General features: G+C 34.4%; 2 protein-coding genes across 2 annotated transcripts; one reads left to right on the top strand and one right to left on the bottom strand.

Annotated features, from left to right (window-relative positions):
• The first annotated feature begins 365 nt into the window (after nucleotides 1-365).
• LOC116346895 (aminopeptidase N-like) lies at nucleotides 366-4,688 on the top strand. Its single transcript, XM_031777166.1, has 10 exons — nucleotides 366-978; nucleotides 1,056-1,208; nucleotides 1,277-1,560; nucleotides 1,637-1,651; nucleotides 2,156-2,306; nucleotides 2,377-2,425; nucleotides 2,524-2,680; nucleotides 2,752-2,833; nucleotides 2,976-4,203; nucleotides 4,264-4,688. Exons 1-10 carry the CDS (start codon nucleotides 470-472, stop codon nucleotides 4,531-4,533), a joined length of 2,898 nt encoding a protein of 965 aa, XP_031633026.1. The 5' UTR covers nucleotides 366-469; the 3' UTR covers nucleotides 4,534-4,688.
• LOC116346896 lies at nucleotides 4,600-8,692 on the bottom strand. Its single transcript, XM_031777168.1, has 6 exons — nucleotides 8,473-8,692; nucleotides 6,349-6,425; nucleotides 6,040-6,240; nucleotides 5,798-5,923; nucleotides 5,520-5,705; nucleotides 4,600-5,454 (listed from the first exon to the last, which is right to left on the bottom strand). The coding sequence occupies exons 1-6, from the start codon at nucleotides 8,491-8,493 to the stop codon at nucleotides 4,923-4,925; spliced, it is 1,143 nt and encodes a 380-aa protein (XP_031633028.1). The 5' UTR covers nucleotides 8,494-8,692; the 3' UTR covers nucleotides 4,600-4,922.
• Nucleotides 8,693-10,319: the final 1,627 nt, after the last annotated feature.

The following is a 10,319-nucleotide window of genomic DNA, read 5'->3' as shown; positions in this document are numbered from 1 at the left end:
GGTACTGGTATTTACTTTACATGGTATTTTGGAAATAATTTATGAGGCGACGTGCGCTTTCAAAGTACAATTTATTTATTTATTTTTAAATCGCCTATTGAAACTAACTGCACTTATGGTGAGGCAATTAAAAATCGGTGTCTTAATTGCGAAGCAAACGATAAAAAAAAGCATTTTGTTTGAATAAATACTAGAAAAGGCTTATCAGTGGTGAAGAAGATACAATTTAACGACACTTTATCACCTTACGGCTAAGTATATGTACATAATTCGGAGTCTTGTATTATATCAACGAAATGAACACAATTTTGTTATCATTGCGAATAGGTTTTTTTTGCGTTCTAGTGCAGTGCTAGATAAACTTGTACCACATTTTTGAAGATCAGTTGTGGACGATATTTCGTGTTGATCTGTTGTGCTTAATAGAATTTTTCATCGGATTTATAAAAAAGTTATCGGGAGTGAAATCATGCACACCTTTGGTTATTTCATAGTTGGACTTTTGATAGTTGGTTGTACAATTCGAGATGTTTCAAGCAGATCCAGACGGCCATTGGATCCAAAATATCAACGAATATATGATGAAAAAGATAGTGAGATTACTTATCGTTTGCCAAATAATACGAAACCGGAAACATATGACATTACAATAACCACAAGAATTGACGAGGGATTATTCGACTTTGATGGTAAAGTCGCCATTCAAATAGTCGCTCTAGAATCAACAAATAGCATTACCCTTCATTATCGCCAATTAACGATAACCTCTCAGTCATTGCGTAAAGTCGACGATAATTCGATGATCGCATTGGATGATTATAAATACGATAAAACAACGGAATTGTTGACTTTTCCTACAAAAACTCAACTGGAAAAGGATAAAAAATATATATTGACCATTGAGTATAAGGGTGAATTGCGAACCGACCGTGCAGGATTCTATCGAGCATCTTATGTCGATGCAATTGGTCAAGAAATGCAAGTTTTATTTCACGTATTCATCGTGTACCTCTTATTGTGTTCGATATTTTAAATTTTTGATAATATTACACTAGATTTTTCGCCACAACGCAATTCGAATCGACAGATGCTAGACATGCATTCCCTTGTTTCGATGAACCAGCTTTAAAAGCACAATTCACCATTCACATCAATCATGGAACTAAATACAATGCCATTTCAAATATGCCCGTAAAATCATCAAACGAGTAAGAAAATGATGAAGGGAAGAGAATTCAAACTGCAAATTAACATGGTCGATTATTTCTATTTTTAGTGTAAATGGAAGGAGAATCACCGATTTTGAGACAACTCCACTCGTTTCAACTTACTTGATTGCATTTGTTGTGTCGAAGTTCAAGTATACTGAAATTACGGATGGAAGCGGCAACGCGACGCTACAACGTGTTTACACTAGTTCAAATAAGCTCAGTCAAACAAGTTACTCGTTGACAGAAGGAGTGAGCATTTTGAATGCCATTGCAAACTATTTGGATGTACCATTTTCATTGAAAAAAATGGATCAAGTGGCTATACCGAATGATCATTTTGGTGCTGGCGGTTTGTGTTTGAAACGATTTTCCGTTTTCAATTAAATATCATTTAATATAATAATTATTTTTCTATTTTTATACAGCAATGGAAAACTGGGGTATGTAAAATTGAATTTTCATTATTTTTTGCCATTTTTGTCCGCCTTAATTTTAAAGTCTGAAATTCAAACAGTTGAAATTTTCTACACATTTTTCATGTATATTCTACATGTTGGAAATCATATTTGTACTGTCACTATAATTGTCGCATCGTAACAAGCATAGATTTCAGTTAGTCAGCTAGTCAGTTTATAACTCGAACTCAATTTATAAGAGGCTTTCTTGAAGCTTGGGAATTTTACCGAAGATATTCTGATATATTGTAGTTTTAATGATGCTCTTCAAGAAATCTATTTATTCTTTGGATTCTCATTAAAAAGGTGACTAACTGAAATCTATCGATGTGCTTGCTACGATACATATTGGTTTCAAATATTTTCTCTTTTTTTTTTTGAAAAAATTCAGACGATTAAACCATGTGGTTAATGCAATGTAGTCCACAATATCTTTACATGAATGATAAAAAATTATTGTAATTACAAGTGTTTGTTCAAATAACATAGGTCTAGTGACATATCGTGATTCATACTTGTTATACGATGAGAATGTTCATTTATCATTCCGAAAATTTGAAATATCAACCATAATATCACATGAATTCGGGCATCAATGGTTTGGAAACTTAGTAAGTCCACACTGGTGGACATATATCTGGTCAGTTAAAATACCAATATTTTTATTTTGTTCATGAAGTCCTAAATAAATGAAGATTCTTCAATTTTAGGCTAAACGAGGGCTTTGCCACCTTTTTCGAATACCTTGGAACTGGATTGGTGAGTATATTAAATTTACCCGTATTTTGAGATAAATATTTATAGCGCTTGTTATTGTGTCATTTGTACGGTTTTATCATGTCTTTTTGTTCATTCAGGTGCACGCCGATTGGGATGTTTTCAACTACTTTGTTGTCAATGTCGCCCAAAGAGCTCTCCGTTATGATGCACAATCGACCACACGTGCAATGAGTACCTATGCTGAAAGTCCAAATGGAATAAGCAATCTATTCGACCGGATTGCATATGACAAATGTAAATATATTGAGCTTTATATTTTTTACCACACTCGTATGCTAAACATTTTGTTTATCACTATTTCACAGCCGGTGCGGTGTTGCGAATGTTCTGGCATGCGCTCACTGAGAATACATTCAAAAAAGGTCTCAACTATTATCTCATAGAAAAGTGAGTGTTCGTTATACAAATACATTCAGTTAAATTCTGTTCAAGCTTATTCAAAAAAAGTGCCCTTTTGTTGATTGTGGTGCCATCTATTTGAATCCATTTGAAATTAGTTTATTTTTTTTTCGCTCAATATATAAAATAGCTCATATAAAGCGGTCGAAGAATCGAATTTGTTCGAGAGTCTCGAAAAAGCAGCCAAAGAGGATAAAACTCTTGATTCATCAATGAATGTTACATATTTATTCGGTACATGGTCGAATCAAAAAGGGTTCCCATTGTTGAAAGTGTCGAGAAATTATGATGATGGCACCGTATTCCTTGAGCAAGAGAAATATGATAAAGTGGAAGCAGACGCGGATCCATCATTATGGTCAATACCGTATAATTTTGCAACTGCAAATAATCCTGATTTTAATACGACCACACCGTACGGATGGTTAATCACTAAAAATCAAACTTTGACACAAAGTGACAATGAAAAATGGTCAAATAATGAATGGCTTTTGTTTAATCGTCAACAAACTGGTTTCTATCGCATTTTATATGATCAACAAAATTACGATTTGATTAACAAACAATTGAATTCAGATGATTACACAAAAATACACGAAATCAATCGAGCACAGTACATTGATGATTTATCTGATTTTGTGTACAACGGTCGACTTTTGCCGAAAGTTCTTTATGATGCACTGAGCTATTTGGAAAAAGAAAAAGAATATGCACCGTGGGCAGCAGCACAACGTTCAATTTCACAATTGGCTGAGATTCTTGATTTGAGCGAAAAGTTTAACGAACTTCAAGAGTTTGTCAAAAAAATCGTTGAACCATTTTATGTGAGTAAGAAGCTTGAAGCCACCGATGGCGAAGGATTTTTTGAAAAATACTCAAGAAAGATTGCCGTCAATTTGGCGTGTCGCTTTAGTAGTGCACAATGTCTCAATGAAACATACACAAAATTACGAGATTATCTGGACAATGAAATAATGCTGGAACCAGATGTGCGCGGTCTCATTTTTGCCAATGGAATTCGTCAAGCCACTTTATCCGATGTTAATGGTCTGTTCAGCCTTTTTTGGCGCACCGACTCAGAAGATGTACGCAAAGAGATGATTACAAGTTTCGGAAATATTCAAGATGTAACTATTATTGAGACGCTTCTAAATGATACTATTGCTGATATTACATTAAAAAAATCAGATCGTTTGGCAGTTGTACAATCCATTCTTGGTGGCAGTAAAAATGGACTTTTACTTACAATAGAATTTCTACAAACTGAATTGACCAATGTCGATACGAAAATCGGATCCGTCAAGTCTATTTTAGCATCGATGGCCGGAAAGATAACAACAAAAACATTACAAACAAAGGTAATTAGTGATTGAAAGATTTGAATCGACTTTTTCTCAAAATATTCTCATTTTAATTAGTTCAATGCACTTTTGGATTTGGCGAAAGAAAAAGGTCTGTGCGATGACAATGATATTATAAATTATCAAAAAATCGTCACCGAAAAACTTGATTGGGTGGACAACCATCAAAAACACTATGAAGAAGGTCTAAAAGATGGAACTGAACCTCCATCTCCCCCTTCCTCAAATACCGTTCTTATTGTTGTAGTCGGGCTTTTAATCGGTGGAATTATAGTCGTTGCAGGAATCTGCTTCATTCGTTGGAAACGAAATAAGCAATCAGAATAATGTGCAGAAATCATGCGCACATAAACACGTGTCTAAATCGCAAAAAATTAAAACACATAAAACAAGTGCCAATTTTTATAATTTATAACGCCATAACGCTTTATTTTTAATAGTTTTTTTTTGGAATAAATTAAAGCAAAATTAACTTGTCTTAATCTAAGAGTCTTATTTCTGTATATTCGATGTATAAATAATAATTTAATTGATTCAGCTACCGTAGTTACAGTCCATATTATGTGACATGATACCAAAACGTGAGTATCAGAATTAGTAAGTATTTTGTTTGGAAGTGATCATGTCACTTCGCTTGGCTGTCCAATGGGTGTGTGTGTGTAGAATTTTTTGTTGTTGTTGTTTTTTATATGTTTTATTTTTGGATTTGGAAATATTTACAAATCGGCACCGCTGCCAGGCTTTCTTCGAACATATCGTGCAAAGTAGTCTGGTCGCCAGCATTTGCACGAGCCTGGAATCAAGAACCAATCGTAATAAAGACGAACTTCAAAGCAACCAATTTCATCATAACCATCACAATGTATGGATTTTTGATCGCTGTTCAATTGTTGATCGGTGGAACCGTCAGTGGCCGATGAGGCGCCGGCTCGTTTTTGCAAATATTGTTGATAATTTTGGAAATCACCAACAGACGGTGCCGGTGTGCTGGTTGTTGTCGATACACCAAATTCATTTGGATAATAAATTTCGGCGACAAGCATACTAACCCAACGCGGAGATGACAAACAACCACCATCCAAATAATGACATCGTGATTGTAAACAGCGTGTCACTTCAACAGTTTGAGTAAAGTATCCTTCATATGGAATTTGAACAACATATCGCCATGAACCTTGATAATTCTTAGCAAATACGGGCGTTGCATACTCAACTTTGGCCGGACATGGCGTTGGTGGTCCCTCATAACTGTAATAATAATCATAAATGTAATAAAATCAAATATGCCGCGCAAAATGTTGAATAAAATTTACCGTGGTGCATTCAATTCTTCACGCCGTTCTGCTATTTGTGGCGTACCAAAACCTTCACCTTGAATGGCACGGTACAATGTACAAAATACGCCGCCACCAGCACCATCACATAGTCGTCTTGGTTTTCGTTTCTCTTCGTCTTCGCTTGGTGTACTTCTCGCTTTGCGTCCAACCCGATTTCCAATGCTAATTGAACGAAATGGTATATAATATTAAGTCATGTCTTTCCTGCTTTTTTTTCATTCGCTCTTTTTATTTGTACAGTTGATTTATTTTACCCGTTATTGTCAATGACGTCGATTTGTTCATCGAGAATTTGTGCCACTTTTGGCAGAGTATCGTCAGCTTTGAGTACCGGTAATGTTTTTGATAAGAAATCCAATGTACGATTTCGAATCAATTCACTAGAATATACAAAGGACCAAAGATAATCAAGTGAATCAATTTTAATTTACAAAGCATTTGACATTTGTGTTCATTTCTAGTGGAATATTTTAACCGAAATGAAATCTTTACTCACAACGGATATGGTTCGCCCAATACATTTTGTCCCATTGGATTTCGTGGTATTTGACCCTTATTCAAATCACCGCAAATATTGTGCACTGATACAAAGGCATTTTTGCTTGGTATATCTTTGCATTCGAGATGAACATGAGTGTATGGTGGTGGACGAACGCTCGGCGGTATGGCTGAGGCCGATTCAACAAACGCATAGTACCTTTTTGAAAAACCACAAACATTTTCCATTTAATTTTGCTCTATTGCTCATCTCTGTTTCTTCCTTTGGAGAATTTCATTTGTAATTAAATCGATTGAAATTGCTTACCCTTCTGGTGGTTCTTCATCGTCGATATGTGGCTCCTGTGTCAGTACAACGACAGCGTTGTGTAAAAACACAACAATCTGATCAAAGAAAATAAAAATAAAATCAACAACATTTTAAATGAGAGAATATCGCATTCGATTGTTGGTCATGACATCATTTATTCAACAAAGGCTATGCTATTTGCTTCGCTCAATTTACGAGCATTCATTCAAATTTCTTTGGAAGAATTTCAAACAAAAATTTTAATCATCAATAAAGCGCACCCAAAAAAAATGGTGAGAGAAAATAACAACATCACGGTTGTTGGTTAAATAGCTAAATATATACGATGTGTGAGTGCGTATTTCCAACGGGTTCACACATCTATACAACCAACGACAATAAAGAATAAACGAAGAATACTTCAAACACACAAAAAAAACCACAACGACAATAACGACTTGAAAAGAATCTACGGTGAATGAGAAACAAGAATCAATGCGCGCACGAAGAAAGACTGTAAGAAGAATCAAGGTGAAAAGAGTGCAACAAACGATAAACGTACCAAAACATACGAAGCAACAAGCGGACGATTCGTAAATAGGTCAAACTATTCTGAATTTTAAGCACATAAATAATGAAATTAACATTCGGTGCCTCGTCGATATGTTGAATAAATACAGTGGAAAAAAAGCGAATAAAAATTAAATAAATAAATAAAAAAAAAACATTATACGGTGTAACATAGAACGGGAGTTTGTTCGAAATTAAAGAATCGGAATAAGAAAATTCCAATCCAGTTGGATGAAGATTGTTGGGGCGTACACACAACCAAGTTTGTTATTCTTTCAATCCAAACATGAGCACAAGGAAAGTAGTTAATCTTTTTTAATTAATCATCATGTGGAATGCGTTTCGATGATAATAAAATCCGCTAAGCCAATACCATGTTTAGCTTCATTTTAATTATTCCAAATGAAGAAGAACAAAAATGAGTCAATAGTCAAAACGGAAAAATAAGATTTCCAGTTATGGTTTATGAACCGATGACGCGAATGAATTTTAAATCGCCGTTCTATGTTGGTCGCTTTGTTATGCGCTATATATTGTATAAGACACCCAATTTTCCACAACACACACACACGAGCAGACATACACATACACTGAATCGAGCGATCATCAATTCATCTACAATATTTTTTCGCTTGCTTCAATTTTTCTATTTTCAGAAGTATTTTTCAGCAATTTTTTTAGTGGACGAATCAAAATGCCATAGAGAAAAGTAAAAATTCATTGTGTTTAAAAATCCATTGAAAATGGGAACAAATCCGAATAAATGGTTCTTTTTTTAAAAAAAGCTCGTAATGTGTCGGTATTTATACGGGCGCTGATGTTGAACGATGAATTCTAGGTTACCAATTACAGTTACCTAAAAATTTATGTGATAAATGGAAATAATTATATAAAGAAAAAGAAGAAGTAGAAAAAGAACCGATCATCGCACTCTGCGTCGGAATCCAAACATCGACCAATCAGAGAAAAATGCGTTTACACACTACCATCTTATCTTCACCACAAATTATGTACCATTCAAAACGGTAAAAACTAGTATAATCATAATACAACATTGTTTGGATGGCGATTCCAACGGAATATATCAAACATTTATCCGATTGAAAAAGAAGAACATAATTCTGATGCAAAAAGGACAACAATAGATATTTCAATCTGAAATTGAATTTATTGAGCACAATTTGATGAATAGAATTGTTGAAAGAGAGTAGACAGTCAATGGAATAACACACTTATTTTTTTTATGTGACATACCAAGTAGGCCGTGCTTGTTATTTTACACACGTACTTGGCACACAAATCGACTTCTAGCACACACAGAGAGAGAGACACACACATGGTTTTGGAAATTCTGGAGACAAATGCATTAATATTAGCCATAAATATCTTATATTCACTCAATTTGAACGCTAAAAACACTCATAAAATCATTTTCAATGCAGAAAAACAGCTGAAAATTGAATCACATACAATATGAGCCGTTAAACGATGCAATGAAAATGTTGAAAATAGAATTCAAGTACAATCTAACAATTTTTCTCATGTAATTCTAGTTATTCTATATCATCTTACCAGAAAAATGTATAAATTCATTTTTTCCCGTTTATAAAACTACACCTAATATATTCTTTGATTTATAAAAAAAAAAAAACAACAATAACAAATATACGAAACGGTTGTTTTTTTTTCTTGTTCAACACACTCGTTGATTCAATTCCGAAAACGATTCTGCTCGCATCGAGCTGCAAACGTACACTGAACAACCGAAAACAATTAGTTTTATTTTACTTGGGCAGATTTGCTTGCTTCTCTGATTGAATTCGAGAGAAATGTATGGCAACGAACACCTTTTTTTCTTCTCTTCTGTGACGATTTGTTCTTTATGCTTTACCGTTCTGCTTTTACCGTCGAAGCACTCATCAAGCTCACCTCTTGGTGATGGTTGTGTTTAATTCACATACAAATACATACACGCGACGATCGACGTGATGTAACGCGTTCTTCGTCTTAGATACATCGTCGGCCATAGAATGCAAGACTTGGCATTCTTCTTTCTTTTCCTTCTTCTGAGTTTTACTATTTCTTTGTTGCTGTTATTCTCGTTCATACCTCGTTGAATTCGACACATTTGCACGGAATCGAAAATATGTATAAAAAGTGTTCTTTACGGCATTATTTTATGAATAATTTGAACACAATATTCAAATAAAATCGGTTAAATGATCTAAAATTATGTGGATTTGATAAAGGGGGAGTAGGAAAAATGAAACAAACATCCAAGCACTGACTCACCACAATGACTTGTCTCACATTACACATTACAAAATAAGAAAAACGAAAAAAAAAAATGTGAAGTTCGATCGAGAAACAAGCCGGTAAAAATACAAAGATGGCTTCATTTCCATACCATTTTTGTGTGTCTTTCTTTTTCATGTCTCCCTGGTACGAGTGAACGTCTACAATAATGGTCGCGCGTTGGCGATCTCAAAACTAGTACAAATCGTTTGATCCCATTTCTATTCAAATTATTTATAATCAAATCATTGATACTGTGTGTGTGATTCCGTGGATCATTATTGTGCTTATTATGAATGGAAAATTGATGGTGCACTAAGTCACATAATTACGGGTATTTTGCTACGGTAGCGTAGTCATCGGTTTTCAATACACAGAAAATTGTTATACGTGCTCGCTGCAAGCGCTCGATCGTGTATGTATATTATTGTGTTGCCATTTTACTAATTTCGAATAAAAACAATACAACAACCAAATCAAAAGAAAGACAGACCGAGAGGGAGAGCGAGACATTTTCGAAAATGTTAAATTCTAAATTTCAATAGTTTTGTCGCCCAATTTGTCATTATTATATACATTCATCTTAAGTGCTATAGCAGAAAGTAGGCTTCGCTTGTACGATTCATTCATCTAATAGCATGGCACATTGTCGTACAATTTGTTATTAGCCTTATGCACAACAAAACAGAACATGATGACTCACTTTGGTGAACGCCAAAATGTCACATAATTGTAAAACAAAAACGAAAAATATAATGAAAAAAAAGTACAGAAAGTTAGACAGAGAAAGACATTCAGTTCGTTCTATCCAAGTCTTAAAGAATGTTCATTAGTTTACCACACTCGCATATAATAAAAACACCTCGTTTTTCTCATTAAATGCTCTAGATTTTGTTTCCTGCTTTGTTCATTCTTTTAACACTTACCATGAACTCGAAACGAATTGGCTTTGTTTACATGATTTAATCAAGAAATGCGTAGAAAATGCGAAGATATTGTGTACGCATCTGGTCACAGTTATTTGCAATCTCTTACCTTAGAACGAACACGATTCAGACAACACGATCCAAGCTCAAGTCATTTATGATACCAATCACGATTCTTTCATTTGATTTTCACGAGAA

This window comes from Contarinia nasturtii, unplaced genomic scaffold (genome assembly GCF_009176525.2).
Source record: "Contarinia nasturtii isolate CC-2019 unplaced genomic scaffold, AAFC_CNas_1.1 Cnas_scaffold_1699, whole genome shotgun sequence".
Taxonomy (NCBI): Eukaryota; Metazoa; Arthropoda; class Insecta; order Diptera; family Cecidomyiidae; genus Contarinia; species Contarinia nasturtii.
This window is presented reverse-complemented; position numbering and strand designations above follow the sequence as displayed.

Excerpts from the sequence above, each read along its gene's own strand:
- LOC116346895 (XM_031777166.1), top strand. The coding sequence starts at position 470 with ATGCACACCTTTGGTTATTTCATAGTTGGACTTTTGATAGTTGGTTGT. Across the intron at positions 2,307-2,376 it reads CACTGGTGGACATATATCTG|GCTAAACGAGGGCTTTGCCA; the intron begins GTCAGTTAAAAT and ends CTTCAATTTTAG. Across the intron at positions 2,681-2,751 it reads CCGGATTGCATATGACAAAT|CCGGTGCGGTGTTGCGAATG; the intron begins GTAAATATATTG and ends ACTATTTCACAG.
- LOC116346896 (XM_031777168.1), bottom strand. The coding sequence starts at position 8,493 with ATGAATTTATACATTTTTCTG. Across the intron at positions 6,241-6,348 it reads GATGAAGAACCACCAGAAGG|GTACTATGCGTTTGTTGAAT; the intron begins GTAAGCAATTTC and ends TTTTTCAAAAAG. Across the intron at positions 5,455-5,519 it reads GAAGAATTGAATGCACCACG|TTATGAGGGACCACCAACGC; the intron begins GTAAATTTTATT and ends TTATTATTACAG.